A 23,721-nucleotide genomic window follows, 5' to 3' on the forward strand; every position below is an offset into this window, starting at 1 on the left:
ACATGGTTGAGACATTGTTTCAGATTCTTCATCTTCTTCTGAGTCATTTTCCAGATCTTCCCATGATGCCATCAATCCCTTTTTCTTTTCTTTCTTCGACTTTTCTTCCTTCTTCAACTTAGGGCAGTCGGATTTGAAGTGTCCCGTTTCCTTACAGTTGTAGCATGTCACCTTGCTGAGATCTTTCTTTTGTTTTCTTGAACTGCCTCCTTTGCCTCTCTCTTTGAGCTTCACCATTTTCCTGAATTTTTTGGCAAACAACACAAATTCATTTTCAGAATCACTGGATTCATCATCCAGGGGATTAGTCATAGATGTAAAAGCAATTCCTTTCTTTTTTGAATCTTTTTTCAAATAAGTGTTTTCAAAAGCAAGAAGGTTTCCTCTCAAGTCATCATATGTCATAGAATCAAGACCACTACTCTCAGAAATTATTAATGCTTTTGTTTCCCACTCCTTGTGAGACATCTCAACACTCCTCTCACAAGCACAGATTCAGGATACTTGATTCTCATAGCATCCAAGCCGACAATGATGATGTTGAAGCGTTCAAACAATTCATCAATAGATTCTCCTTCCTTCATTGAAAACATTTCATACTCTTTGTTTAACATATCTATCCTGGTCTTCTTTACAATGGTGGTTCCTTCATGAGTCACTAGGAGTTTGTCCCAGATTTCCTTTGCCATTGTACATCGTGATACCCGTCGGTATTCCTCGAAGTTGATAGCACAGTTGAGTAAGTTGATGGCCTTGGCGTTGAGCTCAACCTTCTTTCTGTCTTCTTTGGTCCAGCTAGCTTCTGGTTTAGGAGAGACAACTCCTTCGGCACTTGTGACGGTTGGATATTGAGGACCTTCCAGGATAATCTTCCAAAGTCTGTAGTCTACTGCTTGCACAAAGATCTTCATTCTCTCCTTCCAATAGGTATAGTTTTTCCCATTGAAAAGAGGAGGTCTGTTGCTTGATTATCCTTCAGTCAGGTTGTAGGACACCATATTTGAGCCACTGTTTTCTGCCATCAGGATCTTTTCTCCAAGCTGCAAAGCTTGATCTCTTTGAGACCAAGCTCTGATACCAATTGATGGTTTTAGTGGCTAAGAGAAGGGGGGGTTGAATCTTAGCCCCTTTTTCACTTGACAACACTTGCTGGTCTTTGAAACAACTTCTGAAAACTTTTTGTCTTTTTGTCTCGTAACCAGCCATGAGACTTTTTCTTTTGTCTCGTCCCCAGCCACGAGACTTTTCTTTTTGTCTCGTCGATCAGCACGAGATATTTTTTCAGTTTTATCTCCTGTGCAGCAGAAACAAAAATAGAGTAGAAGAGAGAGAAAATTACACCCAGATATATCCTGGTTCAGCTGCTAAGTGCAGTGCAGCCTACATCCAGTCTCCATCACAATAATGATGGAATTTCACTATAATCATCTTTTATTACAAACACCAATTCTCCCTAGGAACTACCCTTCCTATCCGGGACAAGTCCATAATCTAAACCCAATCCTGAACTTGACTTGGTTACTACCAAGCTTTCACTGCAAAGTGCTAACCCAACTTGCAAGGGGATTCCCACAGAATCATGAAACACAACACAGATGTACAAAGGAACTCTAAGGACATCTATGGCTTTTTCTTTTAATTTTGCACTCTCTGCCTTTTTTCGCTCTATGGCTTTTTCTTTACAAACCTCGCTGTTTGCTTTCTTCCATGAGACTCAAGACAGACAAAATTAAATAGAAAAATTACAAAATGAAGAACATTGAAGGAGAAAAAATTCTATTAGTTTAGGTAGCTCTGAGAATCCTGTGCTTTGCACTCTCACTCCTTGAATTAAACCCTGACTGTTCACCCTTACTTATAGGGAGAAGCCTCCAAGGTTAAAATCAAACAAACCAAGTCAATCTTCTTCTTCTTCAACTTGAACCGGTTTGGCCAGAGAGAGAGAAGAGATAACCCATGTAAAACCCAACATGCAATTACCTCTTATCCTTCCTTGGTCATCAATCTTCATCGATCCGAGCCCTCCATCCTTGCCTTGTTCTTCAAGATGAACTCCTGGCCCTTGATGCTTCATGATGATGATAGCTTAATCTGCTCTAATTTCTGCCTCTTCCATCACGTAGCCACTGTAGCTACCTCCTGTGGTGGTTGAGCAGAATCAGAGACAAGCCATCCCTCCAAGGATCTTCTTCTCTGACCGAAATCTTCTTCAACCATTTTTGGTATGGAGAAGCCAAGATCTCTTCACCAAATCTTACCACAAGTTATGAGAATCTTAGCCACAGCATACTTTTAGTTTTCTTTTTCTTGCCACCATTGTGATGGTCTCGTGCATCTCCTTCTCTTCAGTGACTAGCTTTAGCTTCCATGGTTTGCTGTGTAATGACCGAAAAGAGAAGAGAGTTGAGAAAGAAGATAGAGTTTGAAAGAAAAAAAATTAAATGAAATAGAACAAATTAATTAAAATGAGTTGCTTTTTTTACTTCCCTTTATGCTGAGTATCGTGTAGCATTAATGCAATCAATCATGTCAATCACACTTTCTCTCTCATGGTTCCCAATGTAAGTTAAATTCAAATTAATTGAATTTGAGATCCATCATTTAATGAAAGGTGGGATCCGTTGGAAGTAAAACACTTTGCTTTCTTTCTCAATTAGATTCGGACCAAGCATAGGATCACTTAGCAAGGATTATAATTGGACTTGTAGCAACAAAATTCAATCTGGCCCAATTTTCTTTTGATTTCGGACCAACTTCAATGGTCTAGTAACAAGTATTTAAATTGGGCCTGTATCACAAATTCTGACCCAAATACCACAACAAACATTCAGCCATAGAATCAATTTAATTTTTATATCAATGCTGAATATGTTTTCAATATAATTGGGCTTGCAACATTTTTCTTTTATTGTCGGCCCAAACATACCTGCATAGCAAAAATTAATCAATCAACTTATATAAATTAATATTTTTGCAATTAATCAAATTAATAATGTTTAGCCATCACAAATATTAGCTTAGAGTTTTCCAAACTCATCAAGCTATTTCTTCAAAAGTAACTTGATTAAGTTATTTACCTAAACTGGACCTAAATAGGAGTAATAAAATAGCTTTTGAAAATAGGAGAAGTCACATTTTTTAACTTCTTCAAAAAAGCTCTTAAATAATTTTTTAAAAATTTAAAAATTTATTTAAAAAATTGTACCAAACACTATTAATGTAATTTTTTATAAGTCAAAAATTAAAAAAGAAATAACTTTTAGAGTTTCAAACGGACCCTTATATCAATGTATTCAATACACTTGTAACTTGAGTTCTTTAATAAAAGATCTATAGACAAATAAAAAAAAAATTACTGCCATAATAAAAAGAAACAAAGATGATAGAAAAATTGCATAAATGTTCATGTTTGTATGCATATATTAGAGGATATGAAACTGTATTTATGAGTTTTTTTAGCCTATGATATATTTTTTAGTATTAAAGTCAACGATCTTCTGGAATACACTTGGTGTAAAATTTGAACTAAAGCAGTTTGATGATCAATTTGATTCTCAGAACCTTAATTCATAATGAAAGAAATGAAACTTTACAAAAATTTTGTCATTACATGAGATTAACCTAGATGCAAAATATTGATTGCTCAAATAAATAAATAAATAAAAAGCTTGTGAATTTTATAGGCCTTGAAAAATAAGAAATTTAAATTAAGACACTTTTAATTTTGAAACATATTTCTGAGCACATAAAAATTTTTTCGTTTTGTCTTTTACAATAGCACAAACTTAAAGATGAAAACAAAAAAAAGGAGAGAACATAATATCGCCATATATTTTGATTTAACCTAAAAAAATATAAAAAAGTTTACGTTCAGTTTTTACTACAATTATGATAAAATTTTACTACATCAATCGTCAAGATTAAAACGCAAACACCAATTCAAAGACCAAAATAAAAATAAATAAATCAAGTCAGTTTTACCTCAAGACAAATAAAATTACAATTTCAAATTTCACAAAATAAGATAAACTAAAATGTCAAGACCAAATAAAAATCAATAACAAAGACTCGAGCTTAAACTTAAATTATTTTGGTTCTTCTTCCTAAGTCATGCTTATTCTTTAATAGATTTTTTTAAAATAATCTCTCAAAAAAAATATAAATATTTTTTTTAACCAAAACTCCAAAATCTAAACTAAATATATTGAGACCCAATACAAAAGAATGATAACACTCAAAATGTATGTTGTATTTCTGAATTTTCTTCTTAATTCTTCTTGATACTAGACACTTCTTATAAAAATTGTAGCTTATTATCCTAGCTGAAGCAGTCAATCATTTCTCATTATTGCCATAATTTTGTTTTTTATTATAAAAAATACTCTCTTTCAAATTCTTCTCAAATATTACTTTTATGGTTGATTTTTTTTAAATATAGTTGAATCATCACTTAAATTATATTATTTACTAATCTTAATTGCACAATCAATCAGCATAACACATATTTAGATCAACTTTAGTTAACCCAACTAAATATTTGCCATTACAATTAAAGATAAAGTTTAGCTAACTAAATAATTTTCAAATATTTGTTTAAAATATCATTAGTAAAAGGTTTTAAATTTTTTTTATTTAATAGATATAAACAAATGTATTGGATACTTAAAATTTTTGTATATTCAATAAAAATTTTATCAATTTATAATCTTAATTTATCTGTTTATTTTTTTAGATATGAATAAAATTATGGTGTAATACTCAATTATTGAATTTTATGATATTTTTTAAAATTATGGAAGTGAAACAATACAAGAGAGACGTATTATCAATACGAGAGAAACGTATTGTCCTGCCCATAATTTTAAAAAATACTACACAATCCAATAATTGAGTGTTACACCAAAAATTTTTTAATATTAAAAAAATTAGCCTAACTTATGCTCTTAGGAACATAATAGATAAACCTTTAAAAATAAGATTTTTTAAACTCATCAAAATTTATTACCAATTGAGATTTATTTATTATACATCCAATTGTTACCATCTCAATCACTTTTAGTTTTATACATGAATTATATTATTATCAAGGAAATTTTAAGTGACTAATTGATAAAAAAAAAAACTAATGATAAATAAAAAGAAAATGATTGAAATAAAAAAATAAATTAGAATTAAAAATAAAAAAAAATATATGTTAAAATTGAATAAAAAAAAAGAAGAATTACTATATATTTTTTTTAATTTTTTGATACAACAAAAAGAAAATTTATTCAACTTAATTTAGTTTATCTAATTTATTATCCAATTTTTCGATGCAATAAGAGAGATTTACTCAATCTTTTTTGTCCTTATGATTTTATTACGAAATCAAAAAGATTTTTCGCACTTCTAAAATTACTCTACAACAGTTACAATAGGAGGTATTTATTATAATCTTTTATTAAATTAAAATAAAATAATCATAAGATTCTCAAAAAATTTTTTTAATCAAATTCGTCTTTTAAAAATTATAAATTAGTAATGTTAGTCATTTCATTACTTTTTTTATAAATAGTGTCAAAATTTTGTTAATATGGCACGTTAAATCATAAGTGACACCACAACATATCTTCAGAAATTTTAATTGACTATTAACATAATAATTTATAAAATTAAATCAAAACTTAATAAAAAAAATTGAGATATTAAAATTTTTTAATTTAAAGATATTCTATTTCTAGGTAACATTTGAATTTATTTTGAGATACTATACTATTAATATCAAATTGTTTCATGTTATTAATTTAAAAGTATAGGATTTAGTAATTAACGTAAAGTGTTGTTTAAGAATATATATATATTCAAATTAGTTAAATAGATATTAAAATCAATCATTGGGTGAGTTGTTAATTATTGGAGATGCACAGAAAATAATATCATGTATGAATTCTTCCATACGAAGATGAATTGGGATATACATTTAGGAGTGGATCTGATTCCTATCATATGATTAAGACCATTGCATTTGCAGCAGAGAAATTTAATTTACTGAATTTTATTTATGAGAAGTCACATGATTTAATGAATGATTCAATTATTGGTTTGTTTCACTGTTTTGGATTCTTCCAAGATAATAAAATATTATGTATATAGAATGTTGTGTTTCTAATTGAAGAAGTATTACCCTAAGAAAAGAATGTTATGTAAAAGGAGGTGGGTGATCGATGGCTTCACTTGAGATATCTTAAAAGGTAATGAACTAATGATTGCTAAAAGCAAAAGAGGAAGAAATTGGCGTCGCCCGGACTCGAACCGGAGACCTTCAGTGTGTTAGACTGACGTGATAACCAACTACACCACGACACCATTTGATGGTCTTCATAAATACATATGTAATACAAAGAAGTATTATAATGCATCCATGAATATTGAATATACCAATGTGGCTCTGTCCTTTGGAACCCCGAAAAGTGAAAACGGAAAACCCCTAAAATCTTAAAACATCTCATTCTGCCGTCGCACATTGCAGTTGCGGCAACACCCCACGCCACTGCCTCACACAATTAAGCGCTCTCTCTCTCTCTCTCAGTTGGGCTTTAGTGTATCTATAATTTTTGAAGCCATGATTTCTAAGCATATTTTATAGAGTATTTAGTGGGATTGACTATTTGGAAATCATGCTTTTGTAATTTGCTCATTACGAACATGTTTATATTGTCATCGTAATAAACATATTAACCTTTTTTAATAATTTTAAGAGTAATTACCCAAATCAGTCCCCGAAGATTTTAAAATCGGACATTTTAGTCCCTAAGGAAAATTAATACACGGATCAGTCTTCAAGATTTTATTCCGGCAGACAAATTAGTCCCCAATTCATTTTCCGGCAGAGTAATTACCCAGAGGTAATATATATCCTTTATACTTAAACTAAATATTAATTAATCTGTATTGACCACGAATCTCAATGATCAAGCAAGAATTGGAAATTAACATGATAAAGAACTCAAGAATATCTAGTAGTATTAGAAAATCTCTAATTCAATTCCAATTTGAAAATCAAATAAGTCGTATCTTACTCAGACTGATAAAAAGAGCTGAGGTTATGCTAAAAGCCGCTAGTAGAAAACCGAAATAACTAGTTATAGTGGGCATAAATAAACTAAATGAAATAAGTTCTTTTTATACGTATGTTTACAAAGCACTTCCCTAAGTTTCTAAGGAAATACAATCAAATAGGAGAAGAAGAAAAAGATACCATTTGAGAAATACAATTGAGATTTGTGGATTTATCAATCATTATAGACGAACAAAAAGAGAGTGACATCGGTAAGAAATCAATTCATCACCTATGACAACTATCCATCCTATGGTTCAAAATCAACAGATTTTTTGAGCAACTCGTAAGTTGAGTAAAATAATCCAAAAAGAATTTCAAATTATTTTTTTATTTCTAGTTTCTAGAATATTTATATTTCTTCTTTCTATTCTAAAATAGAATATTTATTCAGTTCTATTTCGAAATATTTAATAATTTAAAATAAAGAATTAAAAAAAGATATTAATAAAATAATTAAAATTATAATAATAAAAAAGAACTTTGTTGTTTAACTTAATTCTTGAATTTCTATGGAAAAAAATCGGAAAAATCGGGCCCCCTCTTTTTTATTGTATGTAATTTGTTCGATTTTTTTTATTTAAAACAAAAAACGAGTTACCTTAGAATGCCCTTTCACTTTTTTATCATTAGATTTAGTCGTGGATTCCATTCCTTTACTATACTATAACAGAAGAAAAAGGATATGAGATCCCATCCCTCAAACTCGGGTTCCGCAGTTTTTTTGTCTTTCCATATCTTATTTAAAAATAAAACTCTATCAACCACGAAAGAGTCTTTTTTTTCTGTCATCAAATAGAAAGTATCTATTACTGCTATTTTTTTTACTTGTTACTTTACTGGATAACTAACCAATTCAAATCGATCTTTCTTTTAGTTGTTGAATCTCTCTTTGATTGGTCAATGTGTGATATTCCGAATCCTCATTCCTAATGGAATCCCTGGATTGATCAGAAGATCCTTTCAATTGGCTAGAATCCGTTACTTGAATGAAACTAGATCTCGTGGAATCATATTGAATATTTGATGATACATTCCGTACCTTGCTAAAAAACCGATCCTTGTTTACCAACCACACATTGTCTAACCAAATCCAATTCTCTCTCGATATGCTCCTCAAAAAATCCGATTCGTGCGGATTCTTCCCCCAGGCTTTTTACTAGTTAGTCCAGGTAAAGTCCCCAGACGGCGTATTTTTTTGAAACGAGGCCCTCTGTAGCGTGACATAAAGACTCCTTTTTAATTAAAAAATGAAAAATCGAAATTAAAACTAAACTAAATGACAAATATGATATGAGAAATGAAGCGAAATTCACAAAAGCATTGTAGTACAAAGAAGAATTGTATGAATTCTATCAATATCTGAACCTTATTCTATTTATAGAGAAAAAAGGAGGTTTGTTTCTTGAGTTGTTCTACAGAGATCAAACTTCACCAATTTTGGATTCCTAAAAAAAAGACATTATCCATTTTTTTTAAATAAAACAACAACAAAAAGAGAAAAGCCGGCTATCGGAATCGAACCGATGACCATCGCATTACAAATGCGATGCTCTAACCTCTGAGCTAAGCAGGCTCATATAAAAGAAAATGCGCATGACCTTTTAATTAAAAAAATGAGAGGAAAAAAGAATTTATCTGTAATGTTTTCCGACTCTACTAGAAATCTGATCAAAACTTGTTTGATGTTCTAATAGAATTTATTGAATAGTTTCGTGTTAATATAACAGTTTTAGTGCAGAATCGAATCCCCCTTTGACTCTGTACCAGCGATTTAAATAAATATATATAGTTATTATAGTTTCTAGTATTCTCAGTGATTAGATTAATACCAAAAAAAAACAACAAGAATTAGTGAACAATAGTAAAATAATTCCTTCATAGTGATATTTTTTATAGAGATAGGAGAAAAAATTCACATGGATATAGTAAATCTTGCTTGGGCTGCTTTAATGGTAGTTTTCACATTTTCCCTTTCTCTCGTAGTATGGGGAAGAAGTGGACTTTAAAGGTACGACTAATTGGGGTGGGGGATCCAACTGTATCAATTGTTTTCTAGCTGGGTTATTAAATTTTTCTATTGAATATTTTTTATTTCATTTCCTTTTAATTAATACCATACCAATTCCTTTAATTCAAATATATCCGCATTTCGGAAGTCTATTTTATTTGAGTGGTGTAATGTATTCTATGCATAATAAATACAAAATACTCTGTCAATCACCCAAATAGTGAAATTATTACCTTATTCTTGTTAAGGGGATGAAAAAAAGATAGGAAATTTTTTCCTATTCCAACCTAATTCTTCCTAAGATTTATTGGGGATTGATTTGTACATTAATTTTTCTTGGGGACTAAAATGTCCGTTTTTAAAATCTTTGGGGACTGATCTGGGTAATTACTCTGCCGGAAAATGAACTGGGGATTGATTTGTCTGCCGGAGTAAAACCTTGGGACTAATCTGTGTATTAATTTTTCTTGGAGACTAAAATGTCCAATTCTAAAATCCTCGGGGACCGATTTAGGTAATTACTCTAATTTTAATTTATGAAAAAAAAAATAAGCAGACAAAAAATACAATAGAAATTACCAGGGTTCTGAAACCGGACCGAACCGGTCCAACCGGAAACCTGAAGGCTTTGCGGTTCGGTCCAGCAAGAGAAGCCGCTAGTTTAAAAATTGCTTAAAATCGTTGAACCGGTCGATCGGATCGAACCGGAACCCGGCCGGTTCTATGAAACGGCATCGTTTTTGCATTTTGTTTAAAAAAAGAGCCAGGTTCTCGTCCTCACTCCTCAGTCACCTGAAGCCCTTGCCTCCCTCTAGAGCCCCATTCCTGATTCCTCAGTGTCGTACATAATCTCATTATTTCTGTCCAAAACACAACCCTAGTCTCATCGCGCCGCCGTTGGTCTCACCGTCGCCGCCTGGTTCGTCGTGGTCGTTCGCCAATCCTCCTGTTTCGTCGTGCTCGAAGGCCCTTCCATTCCGCCAACGCCAGCGTCTCCAGGTCCTGCTCCGCCGTCGTCCCTCTGTCGTGTTCGTCGCTAGCTCCCCGTCGTTCGTCGCCAGCTCGCCAGTGTTCGTCGCCAGCTTCCCGTCGTCTGTGGCTCTCCCTCAAATCTCTGGTCACTGCCTTCGCCGAAGGTAATGCCTCGGATGCTCCGTCAGTGCTCGGTGCTTTTCCTTGGTTGATTGGCCTTGCTCACTGCTTGATAATAAATTTTAACTCTGTTACTGGCTTGTTCTTGTTTGTTCTGGGTTGATTAACTGTTACTGGCTTGTTCTTGTTTGTTCTGGATTGATTTACTGGCTTGTTCTTGTTTGTTCGGGATTGATTATTACTGATTGATGATAAATTGATTCCGATAAATTGTTACTGGTTTTTTCGTGCTTTTATTTTTTTCTGTTGTTAAATTTTGTTAAAGTTTCTTGATGATAAATTTTGTGCTCATTGCCTAAAGGAATACTTGTAATTTAAGTTGGTGCTTAATACTCTTATTGTATCACATAGCTCACTACTAGTGCCTGCTGTTCGTGTTTGTTTTTTAGTTCAGAAATTATCAAATTATATTGATTATTGAATGGCTCTGTTCACTACTGCTATGCTGTGTTGTACTGTGGTTTGTGTCTTCTTCGCTCCTGTGCTGTGTTTTTTGGCTCTCTGCTGTTCACTGCTGAGCTTTTTTGTGTTTACTTAAGTCAATTAAAATTATGCTTTGGGCCTAATTGTGCTTAGATTGTTAAGTTAGTTAATTCAGCATATGTTCTGCTGTGCTGTTGTTGTGCTGATGTTTTGTGTTTTGTGATTTCTCTGCGTAGTGATGTGCTGCTGAAAACTGAATTGCTGCTGTTTTGTGTGTGTTTGTGTTTGTTTTACTGTTTTGTGATTTAATTATGCTTAGATGGTGACTGTCTTCATGATTATTTATTTCAGTTATGTAGGATTTTGTGATTTGTTTGCATAGTGATGTGCTGCTGGAGATTGAATTGCTGCTGTTTTGTGTTTGTGTTTTACTGTTTTGCGACTTAATTATGCCTAGATGGTGACTGTCTTCATGATTTATTGATTTCAGTTATGTAGGATTTTGTGTTTTTTTGCATAGTGATGTGCTGCTGGAAATTGAATTGCTGCTGTTTTGTTTGTGTTTCAATTTTGAGTTTGTACTTAAATAAGTTCATAAGACTTTGGTTGATGACATTTGTGTAGTGTTTAGAAGACATCTTAAGATTTATATTAGACTAGAATTATGTTTTAGGATATTTATTTATAATTTATTATTATTTTATTATAACGGTTTTTTCGGTTGGACTACGATTGAACCGGTTGGACCAATAAACTAGTGAACCAGTAACTAGAGTGGTTTGCTGACCGGTTCAGCTTTCAGAACTTTGGTATAGATTTTATATTAGATACATATTGAAATTTGAAATTAGTGAAAAATCAACAAAGCTTAATGAGGTAAGAGTAACTAGTTGTACTTTAATTTAGAAGCATTCTTTTGTTCTTCTCCGTACAAGGGCATGAACTTGAACATGGTGTTGAATTTTTCAACTACAGCACCCTCACAACCTCACTCACTCACTCCTCCTTCCAGCAATCCAGCTCCCTTTCTGAATCAGAAAGCAACCCAGCCAACCCTAGCTTTCAAACTCCAAAGGCTCAAACGGCAACCCTAGCCTCCACCACCGTCGTCGTCTTTGTCGAGCAGCTTCATCGTGGTAGCCGTCGTCTTCGTCTGCCCTCTGGTCGCTGTTATACTCGTCTGCCCTCTGGTCGCCATCGTCTTCGTCTGGTCACTGAATGTCAGTGCTCAGTACTCCCATTGTCTCTTTTTTACGTCGCAACAGCTCCGCCGTGCTTGTTCGCGAGGTCGCGGTGAAGCACACCCGCAGAACCACTAGCGCCAGTCTCATTCATCGCGCCACCACCGGTCATTGCACCTCCGTCCTCGTTGGCATTTAGCACCTTGTCGCTGCCTTCAATCGCAGTATCTTCTCCTTCCTCGTTCACCAACGACCTCGGTGCCATTGCTTTGCTCCGCCGTGCGACAACAGATCCACAGCTCACACAATTAAGGTCTCTCTCTCTTTCTCGTTCGGTTTCATTGTATCTATAATTTTTGAAACCATGATCTCTAAGCATATTTTATAGAGCATTCAGTGGGATTGACCATTTGGTAATCATGCTTTTGTAATTTTCTCATTACGAACATGTTTATATTGTCATCATAATAAACATATTAACCTTCTTTAATAATTTTAATTTATGAAAGAAAAATAAGCAGACAAAAAATAGAATAGAAATTACCGTTTGCCTCTGTGTTTGATGGAAACAGAATCAAATTCATGATATTCCCCGCAAAACACTCAGATTTGATGTGATATCTTGTGGAACTCATTATCTATTGTACATTGATTTCATAGGAAATTATTGTATTTAAAGGTATTATGTTGCTGCTGTATCAAATTTCCAAAGTGTGCTTCTTGAGTTAGGGTAGTCTTTGAGGGAAAGAAAGGATCTGAAGATAAAATAGACTTTACCAAATGTGTGCATTATTAATTATTTCACCTTTCAATCATATAATTACAATCTTCTTTTTGGATTATCATTCACATGGTAGGTGTAAAAAATAGTTGTTTTTTATTGACGTGACGAGATATAATTAAATGCAAGTGTGAATCTGTTTTATATTTCATTAAAATCAAATTCTTATTTTTAATTGTTGAAGAGGAGGGGAAAAAAACTGAAGTAAATGGTTTCGTTGTGTTTAGAGTAAGGAATGGGGGACAAGAAGAAGAAGGCTCAAATGTTTGTAAAACTAGTGTCTGCTGCTGGGACTGGATTTTTCTATGTGAAGAGGAAGCCAAGGCAGTTCACAGAGAAGCTCGAGTTTCGCAAGTACGATCCAAGGGTTAACCGCCATGTTCTCTTTACAGAGGCTAAGATGAAGTGATACACCACCTTTCAGTTTCATTTCCATGATCAGGGCTCCATTCTTGTAGCTGGAACAATTTAGTACTGTTTTCTTTGAAACAGTGAGTTTGAATCATGCCAATCTGTGTGTTTTACTTCTCTGCCTTGTGTACATTTTCCTTAACTTTTTGAAGGTCTAGATTTGGTATTATCTTCTAGTTTGATGTTTGAATCTTGTTCAATGGTGATGGATTTATTCTCCCATTTTCTTTAAGACAAACATGTAAAATCAGAGAATCTAGTTCTTGTGGATTTTGAACACAAATAGCACTGAGTATACTGTGCAAAGAAAATGAATGATTTGCTTACCGGAATAGTTAAATTTTCTTACTGAATCCGTTAATAACTGTAACGGTGTACTTAATAGTTAACACTTACCTATCAGTATATTCAAGTTGACTATGTCTGCTTTACATTTGTTTTAGTGGTACTTTGTGCCAAAATTGTTTCTTTGTCCTTGATAGTCCAATATTGTGATTGCAAATTTCAATTTAGTGTTGACGCTAATCACTATTGTGTTAAAAAGTGATGTCGTTCCGAAGTATCTAAACATGATTAAAATGTGTAATTTTCATTTAAAAAAAACTAGTAGGGGTGCCTAGTATTGAATTGAGTTAGAGTAATAGAATGGAATTTTTAGTCAAATTTGTGTTTCACAAATTTTAATTATCAAATTACTTCTATTTTTTATTTGTTAGACAAATTAATTTTTACGTCAAGTTTTTTTTTTATTACATGTTCATACATTTAATCAAATTCTCCTCTAAACAAGTAAGTTGTCAACTTGTAACAGAAGACTTAGAACAAGAAAATTGATTTGTTTAATAAAATAAATAGTGATGCCTTATTTGGTAATTAAAATTTATAGAAAATTAAAATGTCCAAACAAAAATTCATTAAAGAGTGATTTGGCGTATTACTCGAGTTTATTTATCTAAGTACTAGATTAATAAGATGAGTGTTAATTGGTAAACAATAAATAAAGTGCAATGTTGTGCATAAACAGACAAAATATAACACATTAATAATCGTTACCTTTGGCATGATAAATAATTGACTTGGTGTATCCATTCTTCATCTTATCTGTCAGTATCCAATATTTTCTTTTTATTTTCCCCACAAATAATACGATCACAAGAAACGAATACATAACCTTTTAAAAACATGTACAATTGTACATACATGATAGATGGTTGAGGACGGAAGAAAAATAAACTAAAAAACAATTGAATAGATATTTATAAAAAACAAATCGAGAAACCAATAACAAAAGGTCAGGATGGCCGAGTGGTCTAAGGCGCCAGACTCAAGTTCTGGTCTTCGAAAGAGGGCGTGGGTTCAAATCCCACTTCTGACATATTTTAACAACACGTCAAATTTTTTTCCTTTCGGGTTTTTTCGTTTTTTGGACATCCCTTTTGGGTCGTTAACACCTCCTCAATTTTAACTGTATGGTCTACGGATATATTGGGCTTACACTTATCTTTTTTTTTAATTTAATATTACTCTACGATCTGTTGAATTGGACTTAATTTTAGCCCAGATTTTAACAGTATGCTCGCATCATTCTCATTTTCCGTTCTTGTTGACATTATGCTATCAATCTGTAACCAGCAGGAGAAGAAGAGTTGTAGAAAGTCAATATTGTTTGAAGTAGGGGGAAAAAATATTAGCAACAAAATATGCAACAATCTTTTTTCTCCTAGCATAAAACAGCCATCGAATGAGACTATAAGTATAATTTTGGACAATCAATCATAATGAGACTATAATTTTGTATTTTTTCTTGAATGTCAAAATGGATTTCTTATCTTGGGACATTTTACTTCCATGATACGTGTATGATTAATAAGAATTAATATTTTAAATTTTGGCATTTATTTTAAAAAACACGAGTTTGTCTCTAAATGTATATATATCTTTAAAAAAAATATTTGCACTTAACCTCTATAATAAAATAGAACAATTATATTAATCATTACGTTAATATAAAATATAATATTTGACTATTTTTAAATTTAATTTAAATACAAACATTTTCAAATATAGATTGATGTATTTCATTGCAACTCTTTTTAAAAAAATTCTGAGTCTCGCGCTCAAACACTATGAAAGAGACAACATCAGTCTCATCAACAACTTAAGGTGTATTTTGCACCTATATAAATGTATATATAGGTTAAAGAAATTCAATAATGTCCAAATCAGGAAATACATCTTGAAATGATACTTGATGGATGTGGTGCATTGTAAACAATTATGGCAAAAAATAATCGCATTGTAATAAAATTAGACAAAAAAAAAAATTTGAGTAACAATAAACATCAAATTATTAAAAGAAAGAAAAGTATATGGAACCAAGAGGTTACCAGCTAAAAATTAAACAAAACCACATTTATTTATATTAATAATTAATTAATTTTAAATTTTTTAAATTCAAAATTTAAAAAATTTAAAATTGGTAATCCTAATTAAAACCTATAAAAACCTTTCTCTTCTCTCTCACATTAACCTACCCACCTCCAACAATTACATACACAGACTCCTCTCTCTCACCGTCAGGCTCTCTCCGCCTCCCCATCAGATTCGCCACGAGTGGTGTTGTCTTTGAGCTCAGAACGCCAAGGATCTATTTCCTAATCTTCCTCCGCAATCCTCCACTTCAGTTCTTCATGGTGGAAGGAGTTGCTCGTCGCTTTTCCTACCTAACAACTTTCCTAATGCCTCTGTTTCGTGCCACTCCTCTCTAGTCATTGCACCAATTTGTTCTCCATATTTTTTATTTTTTTGTCTCTGCGCAAGAACCTGATTATTATTTCTATTAGCTTAGTGCGCCTTATACTCACCGCCACTCTTCAAAAACTCCCATCCTCAATTCTGAGTATTTTGAGTCGCAGTTCATCACGATGTTGTTCTCTGCGTTTTGAGATATTAGGTGCTGTTTTGATGATTAAAGAGACTGCAAACTACACACTTGATCTTAGTCAAAAAGATTCTTTGAACAATTACAGAAATATAAAAAAAAACATTCATTTAATATGAAAAAAACATCCTAATACTTAACAAAAGAAATATCCAGTTATATTTTAGCAAAAATAATTAAATATCTATAAAATTTTAAAAAATTATGAAATTCTGAAAGAAATAGAGACATTCACATTTGTAATACAAAAAAATTCGAAAAATACATAAAAGAACATCTATTTAATATGAAAAAGAAACATTCTAATACTTAGCAGAAGAAACATCCATATATATTAACTCGTAGAAATTTTGGATTCACCTAAAGATATTTGACTGGTTTTTGGCTAATACCCTTTTGGTTCCCTAGCATTACTCAAGAATAATCATGGAATAACTACATAAAAAAATTATACAAAATTATAACTTGTACCTTAAAAGATCAACTTCGATAAAAAACAAAAAATACATTCTTATTCTATGAAATAGCCAAAAAAAAATAATGAATTAAAAAAAAAAAACGCTTTAGCTTTAGTTCTGAAATTTAGACTCATGAACCACACAAAAGAAACACTATATATAACCATTAGTGGCATAAAATTAATTATTGAATTATTAATTTCAATATCAATTTACTACTATTAACATTAGTATTATATTTATAGAAATTAGAATTACAAATTTATGTTTAATCTTTCATTATTGATATCAATATCAATTTCCCACTATTAACATTAGTATTGTATATATTTATGGCAATTAGAATTATTATTGAGATATCAATATCAATTTATTATTATTAACGAATATATTATATTTATGACAATTAGACTATAAATTTATGTCTAATTTTTTATATATATATCGATATCAATTTGCCACTAATTATATTTGATTTAAAATTATATTGTAATAATTGAAAATTAGAATTAGTAAAAATTAATATAATTATGCATTAAATGTTAATTTTTATATAATTATAAAAAAAATATTTTTTCAAATTAGATTGAGAAGAGAGAGATATTAGATTAGAATGCGCCACGTCAATATTTTTGGTGACAGAATGCTATCTGTTGTAAAATATTATAACGATGATAATAATTATGAAACAAAATGGACCAGTCTAATAGTTAGTTCACTAATACACTTAAAAAAGTGTTGCGAGTTTAAATTTTGTCTTATGTATACAACAATCTATTGACCAGTGACAAATCCTTAGATAGAACTTCGATCCGCAATAAATTAATCCTTGACCTATCAAGTTGAGAGATGCCATAGAAAAAAAGTTATCATAAATTATATATATATAATCATACAAAAATATTTGTAAATATAAGTATAAATTATTGTTGACAAAAAATAATAATATTAATTACTATGTAGATATTTTAGTAACAAAATTTAATTAAATTAGTCTAATAATTTATTAGGATAATAAAACTAAGATGAAGAAGGACTGAAGGAGGAGATACAGAAAAAAGAAAAAAAAAAGACCAAGTTAAATTTAGTTACAAAAATAATTTTTTCACCCAATATTTTTATTTTTCTTAATTAATATCTTTAAGGTCCTTGTGGTTGGAAAAAGGAAAATAAATATAAGTGATGGTAAACCACCGACGATTTTTGAAGATGATATAAAAGGATCTTTCACTTTGATAATGATAGAAATTTTTTTAAAATATTAAAAAATATGATAAAAATAAGAAAAAATATTAATTTTTTTAATTGGGTTACACATCCATATAATTTTTCATCTAAGTCTATCCAAGCTAGTCCAACACCAAAAAAATCCAATCCCATTAAATGAACATGTATTTATGCATCCAAATTCTGGAAACGTTTAACATTCATTCATGCTTTTATTATGAAATAACGTTCTTTTTTCAACCTCGAAATCGCCACTAGAAAAGTTCAAATCTCTCTCAAAATCTCTCAAACCTCCATTGTGTTTTCTGCAGAAACTGCTCCTACTCCAGAATTGTGTCAAACTTTCAAAAGAAAGAAGAAAAAACAAACAAAAACAAGAAAAGAGACTCCGCAAGGTATGAGAAAAATTGTTGTTATTATGTTCATTTAATTTCTCTCAAAACTCGCGTTTCTCCTAGTTCGATTTAAGGTTTAGTAGATTGAGTTGCTTCATTTAGTAGATCGGCTTATTCTGAATCCATTTTTATTGTGTAACTAGGACATACGAATAGAAAATGTGCTATTATTTTCTTTCTGTGATATATTGATCGGGTCATTGGTGTTGGTCATTTCGATTCACTTGATTGTTAGTCTGTTCAGTTGAGTCCTTGTACCTGCAGAAATATTTTTCTTGATGATTAAATATTTATCACGTTTTATTCAGCACATGAATATTTTTCGATTCAGTGGAGTTGCTTATTTTGATTCACTTGATTGTTAGTTTGTTCATTTGAATCATTGTGCATGCAGAAATATTTTTCTTGATGATTGAATGTTTATCACGTTTTATTCAGCACATGAATGTTGTTCGGTTCAGTGGAGTTGCTCATTTTGATTCACTTGATTGTTAGTGTGTTCAATTGAGTCCTTGTGCATGCAGTAATATTTTTCTTGATGATTAAATGTTTATCACGTTTTATTCAGCACATGAATGTTGTTCGATTCAGTGGAGTTACTAATTTTGATTCACTTGATTAAAAAGTGTATGCTTGTGCTTGTCAGTGTATTAAGTGAATTATTGACCAAATTTTTTTTGTCCTTACAGCAAAAATGAAGAAGACAATGGTGACAAAGAAGGAGAAGCCGCGCTATAACGTATGCATATGTATAGAATGAGAGACCAAGTGATTCGGGCATTTGAAGCAATAAGACTCCCGAAGCCATTTGCTGTTCTCCAGCCCTTAGTGTAAATTCACATTTGGAGATTTAAATAGTAAATAGGATATACTTTGTTTGATTGGTTGTAATTAACACTATTTTGTTTAACTTGTTTAAAAAATAAACACTGCTTCTTTGAATGTATATATGTGAATATTAATGTAAATGTTATTGAAAATCTAATGTTAATGTATATATTTGATTTAAGATGGATTAATTCTTGTCCTGTCAGTCTGAGATACTAATGTATATATCTGTTAGAATTGTCTGGCTGTTGTTTTGTTCCAAGTTCACAGTGAATAGAATCAGGATATTTATCAAACATGAATAGCCCTAAAAACTTAAATGAACTGAAATTAATACATTGGATGGACCGAAAAAGTGCATATATCACTATTACAAAAATATTTCTATCAGTATTCAGTTTCAAAATAGCTTTCTACGTAATAAACCGAACACGTTATTAAGATGAATCAATTGTGTAATACTAAATAAACGGAACATTATTTATTATATAAAATCAAATTTAAAACAGCTTTATGTATAATAAACCGAACACGTTATTAAGGTGAAACAATTGTATAGTACTTTACTCTTAGAAACCGAACCTTTGAAGAAAAGAAAAGAATACAAGTAACCGAGAGTGTGAGTGACGAAAAATCATGGAACCTTAACTCTTTCGATCTCGATTTTTTAAAATCTGTAACTCCAATAAAAAAATCTAATCCGATAAAAATATTGGTATTTTTTTTCTTTATATATTGGTATCATTTTTGTTTGGTGAAAGCTGACGGTAACATAGTTTCCCTTCTCTTTGAGTTCGGTCAATTGGAGGTCTAGGAGGTACAAGTGATTTCTGACGTTTTCTTTTTCAGCAACTCGGTCAAAAAAAATTTTCGAAATTTTCGTTGTTGTGATTTTTGTATGGAGGTAGGATTTGGTAACTTTATAATAATTAAATATGAATTTGATAAGTGAATGTTGATTTGGTTGATTATTATTTGAGTTTGAATAAGTTTATGTTGAATTATTGTTGTTGCTTGTGATTTGTTGGTTTGGCTATGAGGAACAGCTCAGCTGTGGTTGTTTTAATAGTTTTGCGACTGTTTAATGTGGCATTTTGAGAAAATTGATTAGATTTAGTAGTTGATTAAATTAACAGTTGAAAAAAATCGGTAACCGAAAGACTCAAAAAGGATTAAAATACAAGTAATATTTTTTTAAGGAAAGGGCTAAGGGTTTCGATTTTGGGTATAAGAGGAAGATTAATATTAAAACTTTATTTTTAAAGGATAATATTGTATTTGTATATAAAAATCGAGGTACAATTTGTAATTATATAAGTTTTTAGGTATTTTGGATATTTTATAAAAATTTAGGGTTATTTTTATAAGTATAAAAATAAGTGAGGGTTCAAATATAATTGTATAAAATATTATTTTAAAAGTTTTAGATAACGCAGACTCATTTAAATTACTTTATAATTCTTTTTCATAAGGCACTTAGGGAGAGGCGAGGGAATAATGCGAAGATAAATTTTATTATGAAATTATAGGAAAGAAAAGAAGAAGAAAGAAAAGAAAAGAAAAGAAAAATATTAAAGAACCTCTGCCACAGAAGAGTAGAGAGCAAATATTAAAAGAATCTAAAGAACCTCTGCTACAGAAGAGTAGAGAGCAAATATTAAAAGAATCTAACGAATCTCTGCTACAGGAGAGCAGAGAATATAAGAGAAAGGAATGTATTAATAATTAAAGGAATATTGCCACAGGAGAGCAGAGAACAAAGATTAAAAGAACCTAACAAATTTGGGCCACAGGAGAGCAGAGCACAGAAAAAAAAAAAAGAATGTATTAACTAAAGGGATATCTACCACAGGAGAGTAGAGGGCAAAGATAAAGCTTTAAAAGACTATCTGCCACAGGAGAGCAGATGCAACCTTGTTTGGGCCTTAGAGCCAAATGTATAGTGGGAACGCCCACACACTGATAAATGTTTTCCAAATGTAAGCACATTGAAAGTCACATTGTATGCGGCTTAGCCGTAAGACTTATAAGCACACAGTATACATCTGGAAAAGCCATATCTGGGACTGGTGCCCGGGTACGTAATGTCGGGAGCGGGTAGGCAACCGACACATGAGCTCATGGCCTGCGATAGAACTAGACATGCATCATCCTTGTTTGCGTATATTTGTTTGTAATTGTGTTTTCTATGATTGTGTGTGCTTATGATTGGACTCTATGTTCTGTAATTGCTGAGTTGGATTGTACTTTGTTGACTGTTGTTATTTGCTAAAAACATAATAAAACAAACTTAACTAACTACCGTAACCCTACTAAGAACTCCCTAATTTTTACCCCCTATCTCTACCCCCTTTCAGCTACTGGTGCAAAGGTTTAGTATGAAGTTATAGGAGTATAGAAGATTATTTTCACAAGTTGAGTTGTTAGAATTTATTTTCCCTTTGTCATTTATTATTTTGATTTTTAGAGGGGTAGGACTTGTAATTGAGGCTCTTTGAAATATGTCTATGTATATAAAGTTATGTGGATATATATACTTCTGTGATTAAGTGGTTTAAAATAAAATCTCCTTTCGTTTTCCTAGTAAGAGTTCTATTCGTATTCACGAAAACTCAATATTAAATAACTATAGTATGAAATTGAAGGTTTAGAGGTAAGTGACGCCTGGGATTTTAGTACGATCATGAGGTGCTAAAAGTTAAGGTGTTACATTATACATAATGAACCGAACACCTTATTAAGGTGAATCAACTGTATAGTACTAAATGAACAGAACATTATCTATTATATAAAATCAAATTCAAAATAGCTTTCTGCATAATGAACCGAAGACATTATTAAGTTGAATCAACTGTATAGTACTAAATAAACGTAACATTATCCATTATATAAAATCAAATTCAAAACACCTGTGTCTACAATTTAGAGATTATCAATTCAATTCAATTCAGAACACCTGCGTACATTCAATTCAATTCAATTTAGCAATTGTATTCCATTCAATTTGATTCAAAAAATAATCCAAACCTCTTCCGCTTGATTCGTTTCAGAAAAATAACCCAAATCGCTCTCCTTCAACTGATTTGAAGTTGAATCGTTCATTATTTTGATAGAATATTGAAATCTGAAAACGAAAAAGATTAATCCACAAATCGAAGAAGAAAACGAAGAAGAATAGGAAGAAGAAGGACGAGCAACAGAGAAGAACAACGAGCAAAAGAAAAGAAAAAAGAAGAAGGACGAACAACCGAGATTGCAGATCCGAAAATTACAATGCAAATCGTTAATGTTAAAGAATGTTTACGTTGAAGAAGAAGTTTACGTTAATAGGAGGGAGAGGAGGGCGGGTAACTTGGGGGAGGAGAGAGGCACGTTAACAAAAAAGTGTTTGGATGACTTGGTTAAGTTTTTTATATAGATGTGGAGTATTATTGTAATTTTTGAGTGGCAATGACTTTATATCTAATAAATTACTTCTGTACTTTATCCAAAATTTTGTAGAAATATTTGAATAATAATTATTTAAATATACATAATAAAAAATAAAAAATTTGAACTTTTTTTTTAATTTTTTTTTTGCCATTAACGAAAAAAATGAAAAAAAAATGTAAAATCAATATTTTCGTTTTTATTAAAAATAAAAAATATTTTTGTTAGTATATTTAAAATTGGAGACGATTTTAGTAGTTTATCCTGGATAAGCGAAAGAATAAAAAATTAAACCATATATATCATTAAAGACTGACTTCATCTTCTTTTATTTTCCATCAATATAATTTTTATTCTATTCCTCCTCTTTCAATATTTTATTTTAAAAAGCAACACACAAACCATATATATAAAATGTTCATAAATTATTATTCTGGTATAGTAACTATGCTAGGAGGAGGTCCCTTGCAAATTGCAATAACAAGCATAGCAGAATTTCCTTTCGCAACATATTTTGCAATCTATTGGCCTGGAGCCCCCAGCAGCTTAACTCGTCCTATTCCACCAGAACCTTCTACTTCATTACCATTTGATTTGGATATTTTTTCTGTAAATTAATTAAATAGAAATGAACTTTTTAGTTCTTAAAAATTATTAAGGTACTAATATTTAGCAAGTAAACAATATACATAATAACCACCCCTAGAAAATATCAAAATTAATATATATTTTTAACAAATATCATAAATGTCAACTTTTTTATATTTTCTTGATGAATAATTTGACCGTAGAAAATTACTTCTCAATTTTGACACTCATTTATTTTCAATTTACTCCATTATTTCTCTTCTTCACTGGGTTCTGTTAATTTTGATATCACACTGCTCGCAGTTTGAGATCATACTACTCATTCTTTATCTTCAAAATCTCAATTTATTCTTCAGTTTCAATATTTATATTATATCATAACCAATAGTGAATGAATGTGATTTTTATGATTAGAACAACCATTAATTTAATATAATAATTCAAAGTGTGTAAGCATATATATACTAATAATATTGAAAGCAAAGGTAACACTAATCACCTGCTTTAAGAGTTAGAAGAAATTTCAGGATAATTTCTACAAGCAGCTACTTTTGAAGGATTGAGAACAACCATAGCTAATAATAAGAGTCCTAAAATGTGTATTGTATTTTTGGCCATTTTTCTTGAGTAAGGAACTAAGATCAGATTCAAAAGTTATCAAGTGAATTGAATTTGATATATATTTTGTACATATATAAAGAGAGACAGAGAAAAAAAATACACGTACCATATATATACATTGAGAGATCGATAATATTACAGAGATAATATTTAAATTTATTTTATATAATATAATATCT

At 31.0% G+C, this 23,721-nt stretch overlaps 1 protein-coding gene, 1 long non-coding RNA gene and 3 other non-coding genes across 5 annotated transcripts; 2 read left to right on the plus strand and 3 right to left on the minus strand.

Moving 5' to 3' along the window:
- LOC110271221 lies at positions 443-23,635 on the minus strand. The gene is made up of 3 exons (XR_002361690.1): positions 23,421-23,635; positions 1,212-1,216; positions 443-453 (listed from the first exon to the last, which is right to left on the minus strand). It is a non-coding gene; the product is annotated as an uncharacterized LOC110271221 (long non-coding RNA).
- TRNAV-AAC lies at positions 6,272-6,345 on the minus strand. Its single transcript has one exon. It is a non-coding gene; the product is annotated as a tRNA-Val (tRNA).
- TRNAT-UGU lies at positions 8,600-8,672 on the minus strand. The gene has a single exon. It is a non-coding gene; the product is annotated as a tRNA-Thr (tRNA).
- LOC107639792 (50S ribosomal protein L33) lies at positions 12,848-13,389 on the plus strand. The gene has a single exon (XM_016343391.2). The coding sequence runs from the start codon at positions 12,880-12,882 to the stop codon at positions 13,051-13,053; it is 174 nt and encodes a 57-aa protein (XP_016198877.1). The 5' UTR covers positions 12,848-12,879; the 3' UTR covers positions 13,054-13,389.
- Positions 14,347-14,430, plus strand: TRNAL-CAA. Its single transcript has one exon. It is a non-coding gene; the product is annotated as a tRNA-Leu (tRNA).

Source organism: Arachis ipaensis, chromosome B04 (genome assembly GCF_000816755.2).
Source record: "Arachis ipaensis cultivar K30076 chromosome B04, Araip1.1, whole genome shotgun sequence".
NCBI lineage: Eukaryota > Viridiplantae > Streptophyta > Magnoliopsida > Fabales > Fabaceae > Arachis > Arachis ipaensis.